The following is a 19,370-nucleotide window of genomic DNA, read 5'->3' as shown; positions in this document are numbered from 1 at the left end:
TTTAGTATCTCTTTGGGTAATCTAATAAATATCCAGAATTTTGCAGCCCAAATCTTGAAGCCCTAATCTGTTAGGGCCATACACGTATCTCCTTTACACTCTCTGAGCCTAATTTTACTCAGTATTTATAAGTCTGGGAAACCATGTGTCGTTTAATAATGAACTATTGCAAGAATTATCAAAGTATGGGAATGTCAGACCCCAGAGAGAAGTTGTAGTTGTTTGGAAAGCATAGAACCATGTCGACAATGTTCCTGCTTTGAGTGGGAGCACAGCTCCAAATTCCTGCAGTTTGCCCAGACAAGTCCACAGAGGAAGCAGGAAACGAATTCTGTGAAGATTGACAAGCCTGTAAGTCTGACAGTCAACATCATCCACCAACCACAGCACTTTTATTTGGTTATTTATTGGGGAATTGACACAAAATACTTTAGCCTTAGAGATACACAGTATCACCAAGTTTAAAAATACCTGGACTACTGAAAAACCCAAAACTGGCTTAAGTTCTCATGATAAGTTAATAGTTTACAACCTCATTGACTTTCATATAACATACTAACCAAGTCGATCAAATTACTTTATATCTTTAAAATATTCTGTGATAATAATACAGGTAGTCTTTGAGTTATGACAATTCACTTAATGACCATTCAAAGTTACGCAATAGCACCCTCCCAAGTATTTACGACATACTCCCAAAATTACGAATGTTGCAACACCACAGCAGTCATTCATCCTTGCGAATGACCGCAGAGGCACTACAACATTCCCACTGCCTATCCCCGCTCCCCACAATTGCATCCCTTCTGCCATCCTGCCATGCCAGACTCACTTACCATACAAAGATCTGTCTCCTCTCTGCCGCGTTTTCTTTACTACCTGCATATTTTAGTGCTCGCTCTTGCTAGCCATGTGTGCCTCTTTACTGAGCCTCACCACACCTCCCTTGCAACTCTGAGCCTCGCCACACCTTCTTCATACACCCCTGCATACCTTCTACATGCCACGCCTTTGAACATCTCCCCCCACGCTTAGTGTGCCTCCCTTGCACACACGTATGCACACTGTCCTGAGCCTCACTATGCCTCCCTTGCCCCTTTGTGCATCCCTCTGGCAGCAGCCACATATCTGTCTGCTGGCCTGCTTGTGAACTGCCTGGGATTTGCAATTACCTGCTGGCTTCTTTGCTGACTTGGTGGTGGGAAGCTGGCAGGGAGTTGATCATGGGACTCAGTTAACAACTGGGGTTACAGGTATAGCCATCATTTAGGGATGGAAATTTGAGTTCCAATTGCCATTTTGTCTACCTGTATTCCAAAGGTGGTATGCCAATCTAAGCTTGAAAAATATACTGTATTTTTCACAGTATAAGACGCACCTGACCATAAGACGCACCTAGATTTAGAGGAGGAAAACAAGAAAAAAAATAATCAGGCGGAGCCTTAGAGGACCACAGATAGTTGTCCTCTTATGTGCCAGCTCTGCCTATGACTCCTGCACTGCAGAAAAGAGACAAAAGAGACAGGCAATGACAAAGACAGAAGAGGTGGGGTTCAGCTGCTATTCATCAAAGCTGCTATTCACCAAAGGACGCAATATTCGCTCCATAAAACACACAGGTATTTCCACCCACTTTTGGAGAAAAAAAAAGTGTGTCTTATGGAGCAAAAAATATGGTACTTGTTTTGAACTAAGCTGCTTCAGATTTGTTACTTTCAAAAAATATAGAAGATAATCTATTGCATTGATAATTATATTTGAACTGAGTATATTGTATCTTTTCAGTAAACACAGTTATGTTTTTTTAAGGTGTTTGGTCATGGAAAAGCAAATGGAGAACCTACATGGGCTTTGCTCCTCACCGCATTTATTTGTGAGATTGGAATTCTTATTGCTTCTCTGGATAGTGTGGCTCCAATACTTTCCATGTATGTATATCTATGTAGATTTTAACATATTTGTTTTGCAATTTATTTTAAAATCATTTAAAAATTGCAGTCTTATTTTTAGGAAGCACTCTGGCAAAGTTGGGTATCAAGTCATAAGGAGTATCGGAGACAATATCCAAAAGACAAAATTAATAGAACAACTTTAAAAGGAATAGAATTGCTTTAATAAAACCCAAAAGCTAAATCTGAAGAATACTAGCTAAATAAAATATTTTAAGGAGCCATTCTTACATAAAAAGACTACTGAAATAACAGATGCAAGAGATAGTGTGATATTTAGTCACATCAAAAAGATAGATAATAATTTTATATTAAAAAACAATATCAGACAGTAACAATTGAGTAGGCAGATTGGAGAAAAGAGAAAATGAAAGACAGATTAAGAATTTCTCCTGCAAATTTAACACCATTTCTTACCTGCATTTGTAACAATATATACACTGGTAATGATTTGAGAGTACTGCTCTGAGAAAGTAGTCCCAGACCAAGTACAAGGTGCAATTAAGAGAAATTGCACCTTGTACTTGGTCTGGGACTACTGACCGAGCACTTACTCATTCAATCAGGCATTTCCCATTTGCAGCTGATAAAATGACATAGAGCCAAAGTTGTTGGGAGAAGTGCTTATATGAAAGAAAGATACGTGTTTAATGCTAGGTCTGTGCTTACAAATCTGGTCACTTTTTGCCCTTTGAATCTGGATGGTAGCACTGTATTACCAAGCACTCTTATTGCGTACATTTTCAGTCTTTTTGCATAGTGTGAGGTTGCAGCATGCTTGTAACCCCACAATAGGGAGACCATACCAAGAAATGTAGGTTTACAGTGGCCGTGGAGAAGGAGAAAATCCCTCCTTTAAATGTGACATGTCAAGGTTGTGTGTGTCTATTTAGACTTTCCCCACAGAATTAGATTCAGGAAAAAGTTTCCTGTCTCTTTTACTGACAAACATGTTAAAAATCTGATGGAGAAATAACACTGTTATTTGTTTCTCCACTACCAGCCTTATACTTTCTTTCGCTAGTGAGTATCAAACTCATAAAACACAAAATTGGGATAGGCATTATAGTATATTATGGAACAATGGCCTTTTTATTTAATGTTGTGAAGTGTAATATAGAATCACACTCTGGCAAGTCTTGTTTCTTTTTTAATACCTCAAACTTCAGTTTTTGTGTTAGTCTGAAAGGAACCTTTGCTTTTTTGAAACTGCAGAAAGGCGACAAATCACATGCCTCATCACTTAATTACAAAAATTGTCTGGACTGGCTTATTATACTATCAGAAATCTTTTAAGATTGCAATTTCCATCTGTAACCTTGTCCTCTTCTTTTTCTTTCACTGGGCTATCTCTGTTCCCATGTCTTGAGTGAATAGTGCCATTCATTTAAATTATAAACATGGTTTTTTTCCCTAGGTTTTTCCTTATGTGCTATCTGTTTGTGAACTTGGCATGTGCACTTCAGACTCTTCTCCGAACACCAAACTGGAGACCTCGTTTCAAATATTATCACTGGTACACCATGTTCTTTACCAATTTAATTCTGGAAGCATTTGGTTTATAAATTTATTGTTTTTTAAGATAATTTATATTTTTAGTTATAAAATATTTTTGTTTATTTGCTTATTTATTTCAGCATTCCATAATATAATTTTGTATAATAAATAAAGGGAAGAGAGTTATTTCCCATTATTTCCATAGGAGAGCAAGGAAATAGATAACAAGAACAAAGTATTATTTTTGACTGAACAGAATACAGGAATTGGAAGTATATCTCACTGCACAGGCTTACATATACAATTTCACTTATAAATGCTCCTAAAAATATGTATTTATATTTTTTTATTTATAGACTTCTAATGCAATATTCTAGTAAATGGATAATCTAGTAGTGGGTTGCACTGGAAATTTAGTACAAAGCATTTATGTATGAATTTATATAACTGGTCTTATAAAACCACAGTGAATGAAACAAGCTTTGACTGATATGGTATAATTGCAACCCTTGTAAATTATATTAAAACAAATGGTACAGATTAGCATCACCCCTAATTTATAACAACAACAATAATAATATATAGAAATATATAGTACTGGAAATCTTTATCCATTCAATAGTAACCAAGCAAAAGGCAGCTTCTTTTCCTAGAGGAAACACATACTATTATGCACCCAAGAACTGATGAATTAGTCAGGATTTAATGGATTTTTTGAGTAGAAGGGAGGCCTCCACTTAGACATTTGGGGGAATGCTGTTCCTTAAAACAGGAACAGCATTTGAAAAGGCCCACTTGCATAATTCCCAAAAATGACAGTGAAACAAGTGACATAGAGTGAGCCACCCTGCTATCTAAGTGGGCAGATACTATAGAGAGAAGTGCACATATCCTAAACGATGCAAGGCTCAGGAGGTGACAATCAAATTAAAACATATAATAAATCAGATAATGCTGTAGTTTTGTTTGTACTATGAAAAAAATACTGTAGATTAGAAAGAATCAGTATCTGATAGAACATGCATATATTTCCAAAAGAAAATTGGTTTATGGGTACATCTTTAGAATAATTTTAAATCTTTACAGTTTTCTATTTGAAGAGATATACATTTAGCATTATAATTTGTGGACACCAGTTCATTTTATAACACCAAAACCATGTCACTTAGGATTGTTTTACATTACCTTGAGTTCCTCGATAAAAGCCAGGCATAGCAATATGATTAATTATTGTATTTGCATTATTCTGTTAAGCATGTATATTGAATGATGTTAGTTTAGAAACTCTGTCATTGTGTTAGATTAAGTAGAACATATACATAAATATGACCAACTAAGAACATGTTTCCTTTTAGGACTCTTTCATTCTTAGGAATGAGTTTGTGTCTTGCTTTGATGTTCATTTGCTCTTGGTACTATGCCTTGGTTGCCATGCTAATTGCAGGATGTATTTATAAATACATAGAATACAGAGGGTAAGCATACACATTTATTTATTGTTTGATTAAAAACATTTATACACTTGGAGGAAAGTAATTTTTATGACATGAATGCAAAACATTTAATTAAAAGTGTTATTTACAGTATATATAATTTAGTATTCAATTTTGTTGCAATGTTCTTTTAAAAAGACACTAATTATTTAATATGTTTATTCCATGTGCATTTTTCAGCTAATTTGTACTTTTAAGAAAAAAACTAATGCTGAATATTATATTACTTGGAATATGTAAAAAATGGAATATATATAGTAAGGAATAAGCAAGTTTAATGCTCATTGGATGCTTTAAAATATAAATCATGTATTCCTTGCCTATGTTGCCTGTGCTTTTGCAGTTTGTAATCCAGCATATCTAGTGAAGATAAGGATGTTGCCCTGATCGGTAGAAAAATTTTAAATAATTAAAAATATGGGAATTAGTAGTTTAATGATTGCGGAAAAAGCTAGTTATTCAAATATTTCCACTTTGGGGAAAAATGATGGAATGGATTTATTCAAGTTTCAGTACATTCAAAAGCAAAGATGAGATCCAACCAAGATTTGTGAAATGAATGTGCAATTGTGATTTATACTATGACCATTTCTTTCAGTGAAATATCAACGTTGAATTTTATATGTAAAATATAGATATAGATGACAAATATTAGTGATATTTATACTTCAAAGAACCTGATCATCCATTCTGGTTACTCTGTAATCCACTAAATAAATAATATTTCTTTTGGAAGAGATTTAAATATGGTGAAACAGACTGCAGATATTAAATGCATTATATTATATGCATTTCTATCAGTCAGTAAATTCTAATTACACATCTGTTAAAAAGTTGTTACAGTTTCATGAACTTTCATTCACGTGAATTCACATTTGTTGTATGTCTATAATTGCCATTGATAGCACTCAAGGAAATTTGTCTAAAATAAAGCATAATGTATAAACTTGTGCCCCTGAACCCCCTTTATATTGTCTATTATATCAAAACAAAATAGAACTATCACAAATATGTCATGTTTGTGAACCTCTGTTACTTCTCATTTTAAGAGCTGAAAAAGAATGGGGAGATGGAATCCGAGGTTTGTCCTTAAATGCTGCTCGTTATGCTTTACTTCGAGTTGACCATGGTCACCCTCATACCAAAAATTGGAGGTAAGAATGCATTTAATATTTAACACATCAAATCCTATTTTCAGTTATCTGGGAGTAAACATAATAGGGAGAGCCACCTGTAAATTGTAGTGCAAATATATTGAAACTAAAGCGTATAATAATATGAAACGCTAATTTATTGTGTTGGAAAATTATGATCTTGAAAAGGCATCCTCTACGATTTATTTTTATATTATATACTTCAGACCTCAAGTCTTAGTACTGCTGAATTTGGATTCAGAACAGTTAGTAAAACATCCTCGGCTGCTTTCTTTCACCTGTCAATTGAAAGCTGGAAAAGGATTGACCATTGTGGGATCTGTACTCCCAGGAACATATCTTGATAAATACGCAGAAGCTGAAAGAGCTGAAGAGGTATGTATATATATGAACAGCAAGAAAATAAGGATAGTAAGACTTAATATTCATTTGCTTTCTAGTATCACAAAACCGATAGTGGAAATTTCTGCTTTTTATGTTAGTTGCCTAGCAAAAACCTTTACAATATTCAAAGAATCGAGACTATTTTGTAATTTATAAAAACACTTATTTGATAACAGAAGTTTCTCTAGTAATTGCTACATGAAAGATTGAGAGTTAGTGCAGATAAGATATTCATAAGAAATTTCTTCTTCTTTAAACTTTTCTCATCTTTATTTTTCTTCCTCTTCCAATGAGTCTCCCCCTTTTTATAGCATTTATATTTATAAAATACATTTATACTTGAGATTGCCCATAATAATACCAAGCATAAGAATCCTGACTATAACTCTATAGTCAACATCTGAAGGTGATTAAAAGCCAGTCAAGAACTGCATGTAACTGCAATATAATACTAATACATTTGGTGCTGAGGTAAAAGGTAGAAGTTTATTTGTTGGTTTACTTACTTAATAATTGATGTATATAGCCACCCATCTCAGTCACAACAATAACATCAATAAGTAACCATAACTTACATTGTGAAAGAAAATATATGTATATCAAATTTACAAATTGACTAATTATATTTTCTTCATTGGATATTCACTTTTAGTGGAAAACTGAACACTAAACCTTTTGTAAAGTAGATGGCAGCACTTGGAGAAGGATATTTATAACAGGGATACTTCTTTCATGTGCTCTGGCAAGAATTCCTTATCACTATAAGTTTTTGATTTTAATAATAAAGTGTATTGATTGATTAATCTTATCGCTATATGGGGAAACATTGTCTCTTAACCAGGTAGTAGGAATTCCAATTGTACAAAAAAAAAACCCAATAAACAAAAGGTTGCTGTTCTGTGAATGGCATCAAGCTCAGGTTGGTCACTCACTATATACTAAGAGGAGAGATTTGTTGTAAATCTGGTTTTTAATTTTTCTACAGTTGTTAATTCTTAACAACCACATAGATAATTTTTGGCAGGGTGTTCTGTTTCCAATCTTGGACTTCAGAACATCCAGTATTAACTTGTAATCGAGTCCATCCATCTTGCTGTTGATAAAGGAAGATAGACATTACAGCTAGAAGTTATCGGTACAGTCCAAGTTATTGGAATAGGGAATATGATATGCACAAAAACAAGAGATAGTGATTTATAGCAGATCCTGACCTAACTAACAAATATAGTAGAAGATTCTTTGTGCTTCACTTATGTATTCTGCAAAAAGAAAAATAGTCTATTAATACATTTTGTTTACAATTTTTTCAGTTAGAATATATTCAGAATTCAATGCATGATACCTCAGGCTATCAAATTTCTTGCACAAAATATTTTAATGTATAAAAGAGAGCATAAAATGTGTTGTTATTAATATCTATATTTAGAAAGTTTGAATAGGGCTTTTTCACAAGAACAGGGTTTGAATTGCCTGCAGTACAGAATTAGAATAAATTTGAGATTATTTGAAGCAAAGTGCTTAGAGAAATGTACTTTAATCACAGCTTGTATGAAGTCAGCATTGACTTAATTGTATAATCCTCTAAATATTTAACAAGATAGTGACAGAAGTCTCTTTGGAATACTTTCAGGAAAAGAGAATGGTTCAGCAGTTTGTAAATGATTGCTGATATAAATTTTTTATCCCACTATTTGATTATTTTAAAAGCAATATAGCAGTTCAGTGCTATTTCCTAAAATTAGATGGTATTTTGAAATTGTGCTTTGCTTTTCAAAATAAAGTAAAAGAGATTGTCTACATGGAAGAATGTACTTCACTTGAGAAAAGAATAAGTATGAGGAACATTTCAGGAATAATTACTGAACCCTGGCTAAGACTAAGTAACTTAATTACATATAACCAATATAAGTTATTTTGCATACATAATTATGGAATCAATAAGACACTTAGAATAAATTTAAAACAAGGAGAAGCTATAGTCCATGCCAATTTTCCTAATATTAAAATCTATGCTATTATATTAATTTATATTTAGTTCTGGAAACCCAAAAGGAGATTGCACAAGTAGAGTTAATTACACCTAGTCGTCTTCCATTTTCTTACTCATGGAAATTGCTTTATTTGCATCCTGTTTAAGAAGTAAATCCAATTTCCAGGTAACAAAGGTGATAATTGGTCCATCAGTAATTCATTTCCTAATTTTTAGATCTTTAAATGTTTTCATTTAGTCTGTGGCTTCTTTCCTTTTGATTTAGCCAGATCACTTGTTCATTTAAAGTATCTTTTTTTTTCCAGGGATACCGTAGTTTCATAATTAGACTGGCATTCACAAGAGCTTACTTGAGAAACTTATTAATCCTTTAAATGCATTAAGAATCTTCATAATTTTTTTATTGTGTAAATTACCTTTTACCCTAATTTCTATTTTTTCCCCCTAAAGAATATTCGATCTTTAATGGGAACAGAAAAAACCAAAGGATTTTGTCAAATCATAGTGTCCCCCAGTGTTAGAGATGGAATCTCTCATTTGATTCAGTCTGCTGGTCTTGGGGGGATGAAACATAATACTGTTTTGATGGCATGGCCTCAATCCTGGAAGCAGACGGATAATAGATTTTCTTGGAAAAACTTTGTTGGTATGTGTTTTTTGTAAATCAATATGAGTAGATTGAGAATTTATATTTATTGAATTGACTGTTATGTTGAAAGTTTCAAAGAGAATTGTATTTTGATAACATATTTTTGATAACAGAGAATTGATGGCTTGATAACAGAGTTAATTGAATTGAACTTCACAGACAGTAATTAATGGTTGGGATATAATCCACTTGAACGTATACAAATTTATGTATCCATCTGTGTTTGCTCTGTACCAAGTTAAACTCCTATTTAAAGAAGCATTCAAGAATGAGACTTCCATAATCTAGTCTCTGTGATTCATATACAGGGCGAAATTCTTGATAAATCTTACCACATACCCTTCCATACAGTTGAAGCTCTGGGGCAATTATAAGATATTTGCTCGTTCTTTTGAGGGTTATCTGATTCATCAGAGTGACTATCAGTGCCATTTCAGTGAGTGTGAATGTTAAACTTCTTTTTATGCCAACAGATGCAAATGTCATAGTGATAAGAACTATTTTGCTCATCTCTGGAAGTGTTCCTTACAAGCATGTTACCTTAGCATCATTACATCTGGTTTCAAATCTCTCCATCTTTGGAATTTCTCCATCAAGCTCCAACTTTCCAATGTATCTGCAAGCTGTAAATTGATGCTTAGCTACAGGAAAACCTTACTAAAGGAGCAATTTCTCTGATGCAGCTTGTCACCACATGCTAATTTCTGAGTGAGAGGCACATCTTTAATACATCCATGGATCTTGGTCTCCATCAGAAGTATCTTAGTACCCCGTCAATGAAATGATTAGCATTGTCAGCCTTCCGGGATCTATTTAGGTGTTAAACAGCTCAAATTATATCAGGTGATGCCAAGAAAGTGTTACTAAATCCACTCCACTTTTAAACCTCACATTTTCCATTAGGCAATGATCTGTATGATTTACATGATTGAAATCTACATACTGAATACAACCATGATCGGTTGATCAAGTAACACTAAAGCAATCTAGTTTCCCTGCTGCACACTCAGCTGATAGCAGAGGCAGAACTATTAGAACTTTTTATTCTCATGGAATGAATCTTTTCTGGTACCTTCTTCAACCTGGTCCTCTGCTATCAGGGTCCTTGCAAAAATCTCCAAAGAATCAGCCAGTTGCATCCTCATTGTCATGTAATAGGCTCAGCAGTGAAGAGTGCAGCTAGCTTGCTGTGAGAATATCTTTACGTCCTGAGATAACCTGCTACTAACTACTGTTCTATTATCTTTCCCCTTACAGCTTGAAGAATTTGACCATAACTTCCCTTCAGATTCACGTAGATAGGTCCTCCTAGCTTCTTGGAAGCCTTGCATAAGAACTTGTTATGCAGCTAAGTACAGATCCTTTGCAGATTATGCAAGAAAGGAATAAATTCAGTTCCCTTCAGTATCTTTCCTTTTTGTTTTTCCTTTGTTTCTGAAGCAGTGTGGCTTGGTTTTTACTTCCATAAACATGCTTCTTTCTTTTGCCCTCTGGTGGATACTATTTAACTCTTTTCTAATGCATTTTAAAGAGTTTTAGGAAATATTTGATTGTGTTTATCACTAATATCCCTCTCAGTTTCTGTATGGGATCTTTCCATGGTTCTAATGTTAAAGCCATTTCAACAGCGGGTGACTGGTCCAAATCATCTTTTTTCATGGAAAATTGTATTCTTAGTAGCAGTGAATTTGACTTTCTGAGAAATGTATTTCATAGGTTGAGATTCATCCTTATTCTTCATAAAATAAAATAATCCCTTTCACAGATCTCCAAATAACATTTTTCATAGGTTCCCTTGGTGTTCTAAGAGTTGCTTTCTGTGTCATAAAGTTACATCATTACAAAATGACTGGCATTTGTTTTGGGCTTTTCAAGAACCCTCTCAGGGATTGAGGTTTTCTTCTCAAAATTTTTTCATGTAGAAAGTTGCAGAAATCAAACTTTGTTTTGATCTATCTAAATGACAGTATCTCAGATCTTTGACCACTTTAAAACTACATATGTCATGACATCTCATAATATCAGAATATGCAGGCTGTTACATCCCACTTTTATTCTTCATTATGAACATCCATTCATGAAGACTTGAAGACCTGTGCTTTGTTCAGTCACCTTATGAGCACCAGATTCTCTACCGGATAACAAGCTATGTACATTATATGTATATAAAAATGGTTATTCACACAGTCCATTGTCTAATTCTGTTCAGCATTGAGTAATTTCAGCATTCCTCTCAGATTACCAAGGATTTAGTGGAAACTGCACCTGCTTATGTATGCTGCATACAGGTGTGGTTTCTAACAAAAAATTCCCTAAATTATAGAACATTGCAAATAGGCTCTGGTGTATTTATCTAACCTTTGTGTGTGAATTGGTAAATGACTACTTTGAGAAGTGGACTTGCAGCTAAATAATACACTTTCATTCTGCTGCATATGTTGATTCTTGTTAAGATCCTCAAATACTACTTATCCAACTCTAAAATACTGATTACCATTTGTGTTTCAGACACTGTACGAGAAACAACAGCTGCACAGCAAGCTCTACTAGTTGCTAAAAACATAGACTTGTTTCCAATGAATCAGGAACGTTTTAGTGAAGGCAACATAGATATATGGTGGATTGTTCATGACGGTGGCATGCTGATGTTGCTTCCTTTCCTCCTGAAACAACATAAGGTGGTAGCATTTATTTTACTTGCAAAGATTGAGATATATTGCTATTGATATATAAAAAGGTAATATTATTTCAGACTCATAGTGATCTAAAAACAACAATACAAAGAACAGGATGAAAGGGAGACAAGAAATCAAACTGTATAGACTATACATAGCCCATAATTGAAGAGAGGCACTCAAGAAAGGTAAATCTCAGAATGAGCTTGATGAGTGATGGTGAGAGCAACAACAAAAATTTTCTTAGGATATGTTCAAGGCAAGAAAGAGTACGTACAGCTTTTTACTGAAGACAGCAAAATACTAACATATATCACCACAGATTTATAATAAACAAGTCTTGCCAGGCTAACTTTACCTCAGTTTTTGATTGCATAATAGATCTTAATAGATTGCAGTTAAACATGTACCCTGACAAAACATTCAACAAAATAATCTCTGACATTCTAATTAGCAACCAAATTAAGAGTAGGCTAGACACATAACAACTAAGTAAATATAGCTGACTTGAAAAAAAGTGTGCTCCTCAGTAGTTCCTCATCTATCTGATGTGAGGTATCGGTTGTGGTTCCGTAAGATGTAAGTCTGGCTTCTCCCTTCTTCACTTTTTTAAATTAATAACTTGAATGAAGAGATGGCTTACGAGATTTACCAAGGACTCAAAGTTTGGAGGGATAACACCGCTGTCAAATTCCCAGCCCACGGGCCGGATGCATTACATGCTGGCCACGCCACACCCAGTTTAGCGAAGCGGGAAAGGTCCCAATACGTCACATGATGCCGCTGTGACGATTGACACCCCTGCCCTAGAAAATGAGAACTAAATGATATTCTAGATTGGATTATTCTCTGCTACCAGACAGCATCTAGTGATTGTCCAGATTTTTGCAGTTGAAATCTGGTAGTCCTAAATGTGACATCACATTTTGGCATTAGCACTATTAGCTTAATTCACATAATAGTCCACATGAACATTAGGCAACAGATGTACAATATTTAGCTGTTGATGAACTAAATCAAGTTGATGTTCCATTATTTCTCACTATTAGACACGGTAACTGGGAACCTCTTCAAAATACGTTTCAACAACACTGGAGGCTTTACATTGTGCACTTATCCACCAGCATTTCTTTAACAATAATTTGTTGGATCAGTTATTGTGGTCTGATCTACAATATGAACTGCTAAGGCACACCATCTGTGTTCATTTAAGCTGAGCTAAAAATAAACTATATTATGGTGGCATGCTGAAAATATATGTGCAGTGCTATATCTTTTCATAAATATCAGAAGCTTCTAGTTAAAAACAATCTTCCAGCAATAGCTGTACTGGTCAAATTAATTAGTTAAAATGTATTAATTGCATACAGTGTGCTTTTCTGTTTATAGGTGTGGAGAAAATGTAGAATGCGCATCTTCACTGTAGCTCAGATGGATGACAATAGTATTCAGATGAAGAGTGATCTTCAGATGTTTTTATACCATCTTCGAATTAAAGCTGAAGTAGAAGTTGTTGAAATGGTAAGGTCTATTAGTTACCAATTAATGCATTTATGAAGTGCACAATTTCAACTGAAAAAGTATGATTTCCCCAAATCAGTGGGAGAATTTGGTCATCTTGCAATAAGTCCTTTTGGAGAGAGCAGACAAGTTCAGATTTTAAGTTTTAGTTCCTGTGTGGGAGGAGTCTTTTTGAACTTCAAAGTAGATCCTAAAGAGTACTTAGGATGAATTGGAGCCCCTTTTCTCAGCTAAATCTATCTGAATTTCATTTTCTCAGCATCAGATTTTAGGGAAAGTTTGTAAGAGAATTTGTGCTCCAAGCAACTTCTTACCTGTTTCTATCTCCTGCCTCTTCTCCATTTCAGCCAAAACTGGTTTATTGAAACAGCCGGCACTTTGTCAATCTAGACTAGGCCCACTGGAATAGAACAGTAAATCCAACCAAACAACTGTGTAATAACAGAATATGTCATAGTGTATATAAAGAATCCCATTCAATGTAATTTTGCACCTGTCCTTTCCAGCTGTCAGTGAGCTTCCCACTCCTTTTCCTTGTCTACTTCACAGCCAGGAAAGGAATTCTTAATAAAGGAATCTAGCATGCTAAAAGCAGTGAGCGGGTGTGACTAACAAAGCAGGGAACAACCTTGACCCCAAATTTAGATGAGTGCAATATTAAGTATGTGCAAAACATGCTATTTGGGTTTCCCAAAGTAAGTGAATCTAAGATTTTTTTTGGGGGGGGGGAAACTAAGCTGAGAAAATTTGATAGTTGATACTGATGCTCATCAAAATGGTACACAAACTTACATTTTATATATAAATCATTTGGATTAGGATAGTTTAATCAGTAAAATTCATGAAATGGATTCATTTATAATAAAGGCTTCATTGATTATCATGATGCAATATAGGATGACATATCCTGCATTTTAGTGCCTTTGATGATGACTTAGACTATTTTCATTGAAAAAAATTGTCACATTAAATATAAAATTGGAGCTGTTCAATTTATAATGTTTGGCTTCAAAAGTTGAAAACAGCTTTTTGATCGGCAACTTTTGATGGCTAGAATCCACATATAGTAGTCCCGTAGGTGCATAGAAGCTGCTGTTGGTAATGAAATGATAGAGTGGGTGGAATCACGATTTTGGGGGAAGGGTGCTGTCTTTGTTTCTGAAGTATTGTTAAATGAATTTCTGGACTTATTTCTGTGTATTTGTTGTCCCATAATTATAGGAATCTGTGTCACTGACTTAATAATGCACTGGCAAGATGCTACTTTAGGTTCTTTCCTTTTCAAGGCAACTTAAACTATTGCCCTCCAGACTTTTGTATAAACTACAACATCCCGCAGCATTGATTGGAGGACTGCAGATTCTCCGTCACTGTTAAAGTCCACATAACCATTCTGCATCAGGCAAATCTATTACAAGACAAGATTTTGTTAAAATGAAAAAATGTACATCATGACATGACCATGCAAATGATATCCCTTACATACTTGTGGTCACATTCCAAGTACAAAAGGGTCAGAGTTTGCATCACAATGCACAGGATGGCCATGTCTGTATCAGCCTCTTATTTTATAATATAAAAACATTTTATAGCAGTGTAACAGGCTTTAAAACGGCATATGTAAATTTGAATCTGATTTGAAGCACTTGCAGGTGGTCCTTGTTTAACAACCACTCATTCTGTGACCGTTCAAACTTATGGCAGCACTCAACAAGTGGTAGTTACAACAGATTTTTGACATTCTGGCCATTCCTGTGGTCATGTGATTGCTATTTGCAAACTTCACTGCTGGCTTCTGACAAGCAAAGCCAATGGAAAAGCCAATAAGTCATTAATAAAAATGCTGGGCCTATCGTTGCTAAGTGGCATGATCTTATGACATCATGCTTTATGGTTGTGTTGCTTAGCAATGGAAATTCTGGTCCAACAGCTGTTATTAACTTAGTGCTAGATGTACAAATTTTGCCAAGAGTTACAGTATACTATAAAATGAGAGAATTTTAATATAACTAATACTAGCTTGTTTTTACAGTTTGAAAATGATATTTCAGCTTTTACATACGAGAAAACTCTTGTGATGGAGCAGAGATCTCAGATGCTAAAACAAATGCAGCTCTCAAAGAATGAAAGGGAGAGGGAGGTAATGAATTTTCTTTATTTTGGCAGTAGCATTTTAGTTAATGAGAACATTATTTCTGGATATTCCCGCAAACGGAGGTTAATCTTTTATGAATCATAAGTGTGACAAGTCCATCTCGGTTATTTCAGTGAAGAGGAGCAGTTAATCATTCAATATGTAGTTTGGAATAAATAGAAAAGTCTGAGCACAGTTTCTATCAGGGTTTAATTTGATTTCCTTTGAAATAAGTTCATTACTTTTTCAGTAATACTAAATTGTTAATGTTAAGAATCTTAAAACCTTTGATTGATGGCTAAAATAGTATGCTATTGAGAATGTCTTAGGGTAGGACTTCATTTTTTCATATTTGTTCTTTTCAGCCTTTTTAAAACAATTTAATGTGATTGTTTCAAATTAATATACTGATGTTTCGCTTTCATGTTTTAAAACGATCATTCTTTGTTTCTCTTTATTGAGACATTTTACAGATTTCAAAAACCTTTATACTGTTGGGAAGATGGGAGGGGGAACCCACTATTTTAACCTAATTAGTTTTGCACATTTCTGAACATTTTCAGAATCTTGGACTCCAGACTTTATATTCATGTCATGTTAGTGCAGACTTTACATTCAGCTTACATTCAGCTTCTACTAATTTGTTTTTTCTCCAGCAAGCTTGAGATTTTTGTCAGTTATATCACACATTCTTCATTGCAAATTTTAAGTATAAAGGGATCAAGTTAATTAAGCTGGCAATGAAAAAGGAGTGCTTTTTTAAATCTAAGACTGCCATTATTTAATCTATAGTGGGGCAAAAAAGTATTTAGTCAGCCACCAATTGTGCAAGTTCTCCCACTTAAAAAGATGAGAGAGGCCTGTAATTGTCATCATAGGTAGACCTCAACTATGAGAGACAAAATGAGAAAACAAATCCAGACAATCACATTGTCTGATTTGGAAAGAATTTATTTGCAAATTATGATGGAAAATAAGTATTTGGTCACCTACAAACAAGCAAGATTTCTGGCTCTCACAGACCTGTAACTTCTTCTTTAAGAGGCTCCTCTGTCCTCCACTCATTACCTGTATTAATGGCACCTGTTTGAACTTGTTATCAGTATAAAAGACACCTGTCCACAACCTCAAACAGTCACACTCCAAACTCCACTATGGTGAAGACCAAAGAGCTGTCGAAGAACACCAGAAACAAAATTGTAGACCTGCACCAGGCTGGGAAGACTGAATCTGCAATAGGCAAGCAGCTTGGTGTGAAGAAATCAACTGTGGGAGCAATAATTAGAAAATGGAAGACATACAAGATCACTGATAATCTCCCTCGATTTGGGCTCCACACAAGATCTCACCTGTGGGGTCAAAATGATCACAAGAACAGTGAGCAAAAATCCCAGAACCACACGGGGAGACCTAGTGAATGACCAGAGAGCTGGGACCAAAGTAACAAAGGCTACCATCAGTAACACACTATGCCACCAGGGACTCAGATCCTACAGTGCCAGATGTGTCCCCCTGCTTAAGCCAGTACATGTCCGGGCCCATCAGAAGTTTGCTAGAGAGCATTTGGATGATCCAGAAGAGGATTGGGAAAATGTCATATGGTCAGATGAAACCAAAGTAGAACTGTTTGGTAGAAACACAACTCCTCGTGTTTGGAGGAGAGAGAATGCTGAGTTGCATCCAAAGAACACCACACCTACTGTGAAGCATGGGGGTGGCAACATCATGCTTTGGGGCTGTTTCTCTGCAAAGAGACCAGGACGACTGATCCGTGTACAGGACAGAATGAATGGGGCCATGTATTGTGAGATTTTGAGTGCAAACCTCCTTCCATCACCAAGGGCATTGAAGATGAAACGTGGCTTGGTCTTTCAGCATGACAATGATCCCACACCCACCGCCCGGGCAACGAAGGAGTGGTTTCGTAAGAAGATCCTGTAGTGGCCTAGCCAGTCTCCAGATCTCAACCCCATAGAAAACCTTTGGAGGGAGTTGAAAGTCCGTGTTGCCCAGTGACAGCCCAAAACATCACTGCTGTAGAGGAGAGCTGCATGGAGGAATGGGCCAACATACCAGCAACAATGCGTGCCAACCTTGTGAAGACTTACAAAAAATGTTTGACCTCTGTCATTGCCAACAAAGGATATATAACAAAGTATTGAGATGAACTTTTGATATTGACCAAATACTTATTTTCCATCATAATTTGCAAATAAATTCTTTCCAAATCAGACAATGTGATTGTATGGATTTGTTTTCTCATTTTGTCTCTCATAGTTGAGGTCTACCTATGATGACAATTACAGGCCTCTCTCATCTTTTTAAGTGGGAGAACTTGCACAATTGGTGGCTGACTAAATACTTTTTTGCCCCACTGTAAGTTCATGTTTTAATTTTGCTTGATTGCTTTTTCTCTCCTCTTTCTTTGCAGAAATACGTTTAAAAATTAAACTGTAAAATTCTGGGTTTTTTAATTATATGGAACATTAATCCTGTTGATCATATGTAATGAGTTTCTTTGCTGTGATGTTTTATATCTTAAACAGATAACACCACTAGTTTAAAATACCTGGAGAATATGTTTTTGGTTTTGGCCTTCCCTTTATGATATCACATTCATCTAACTAATAAACTATTTATTTATTTATTATTTATTAATTTAATTTGTATACCGCCCTTCTCCCAGAAGGGACTCAGGGCGGTGAACAGCCAAAATTAAAAAACATACAAATGCAAAAGTTAAGATAATTAAAAGAATTAAATCATTGGCTACCCAAATTTAAAACCCCAAATCCATAAAATTTAAAATCCCAATTAAAAAACCATTTAGGCTAGGCCGGCTTGATGAAATAAAAACGTCTTCAGGGCTTTACGGAAGGTCCGGAGGTCCGGGATCAATCGTATTCCAGGAGGCAGCTCATTCCACAGGGCGGGTGCCCCCACAGAGAAGGCTCGCCCCCTGGGGGCCGCCAGCCGACATTGCCTGACCGACGGCACCCCGAGGAGGCCCTCTCTGTGAGAGCGTATTGGCCGGTGGGAGGTTATCGGTAGCAGCAGGCGGTCTCGCAAATACCCTGGCCCTAAGCCATGGAGCGCTTTAAAGATGAGAACCAACACCTTAAAGCGCACCCGGAAGACCACCGGGAGCCAATGCAGCTCGCGCAGGAGAGGTGTTACGTGGGAGCGCCACGTCGCTCCCATAATCACCCGCGCGGCCGCATTCTGCACCAGCTGGAGCCTCCGGGTGCTCCTCAGGGGGAGCCCCATGTAGAGAGCGTTACAGTAGTCCAGGCGTGACGTAACCAAGGCATGAGTGACTGTGCACAAGGAGTCCCGATCCAGAAAGGGGCGCAACTGGCGTATCAGGCGAACCTGATAAAAAGCCCCCCTGGCCACGGCCGTCATATGCTCTTCTAAAGACAGCCGTGTGTCCAGGAGGACGCCCAAGTTGCGAGCCCCCTCTGTGGGGGTCAGTGACTCTCCCCCAATAGCCAGAGATGGCACCAGCTGGCTATACCGGGACGCCGGCATCCACAGCCACTCGGTCTTGGAAGGGTTAAGCCGAAGCCTGTTCCTCCCCATCCAGACCCGCACGGCCTCCAGACACTGGGACATCACTTCGAGGGCATCATTGGGGTGGTCTGGGGTGGAAATGTACAGCTGAGTGTCATCAGCGTACAGATGGCATCGCACCCCAAAACCACGGATGATCTCACCCAGCGGCTTCACATAAATGTTGAACAGGAGCGGCGAGAGGACCGACCCTTGCGGCACCCCGCAAGCAAGGCGACTCGAGGTCGACCTCTGCCCCCCTGCCAACACAGACTGCGACCGGTCAGAGAGATAGGAGGAGAACCACCGCAACACGGTGCCTCCCACCCCCAGTCCTATTTTCAGCCCTAAGATGAAAATAAAATACAAAAA

General features: G+C 36.4%; 1 protein-coding gene across 5 annotated transcripts in view; it reads left to right on the top strand.

Moving 5' to 3' along the window:
• The window catches only part of SLC12A7 (solute carrier family 12 member 7), a 111,156-nt gene that overhangs the window by 71,596 nt on the left and 20,190 nt on the right, over positions 1-19,370 (top strand). For all 5 annotated transcript variants that reach the window (XM_070940782.1, XM_070940781.1, XM_070940780.1 and 2 more), the window contains exons 13-21: positions 1,810-1,928; positions 3,367-3,465; positions 4,802-4,921; positions 5,989-6,093; positions 6,300-6,468; positions 8,918-9,113; positions 11,625-11,794; positions 13,181-13,312; positions 15,345-15,452. In XM_070940782.1, coding sequence (XP_070796883.1) covers positions 1,810-1,928; positions 3,367-3,465; positions 4,802-4,921; positions 5,989-6,093; positions 6,300-6,468; positions 8,918-9,113; positions 11,625-11,794; positions 13,181-13,312; positions 15,345-15,452 — 1,218 coding nt within the window. The remainder of the gene's footprint in view (positions 1-1,809; positions 1,929-3,366; positions 3,466-4,801; positions 4,922-5,988; positions 6,094-6,299; positions 6,469-8,917; positions 9,114-11,624; positions 11,795-13,180; positions 13,313-15,344; positions 15,453-19,370) is intronic.

This window comes from Pituophis catenifer, unplaced genomic scaffold (assembly GCF_029215685.1).
Source record: "Pituophis catenifer annectens isolate HBS135680 unplaced genomic scaffold, rPitCat1.0.hap2 SCAF_3, whole genome shotgun sequence".
Classification (NCBI taxonomy): Eukaryota; Metazoa; Chordata; class Lepidosauria; order Squamata; family Colubridae; genus Pituophis; species Pituophis catenifer.
The sequence above is the reverse complement of the archived record's forward strand: the minus strand, read 5'-3'. Positions and strand labels throughout refer to the sequence as shown.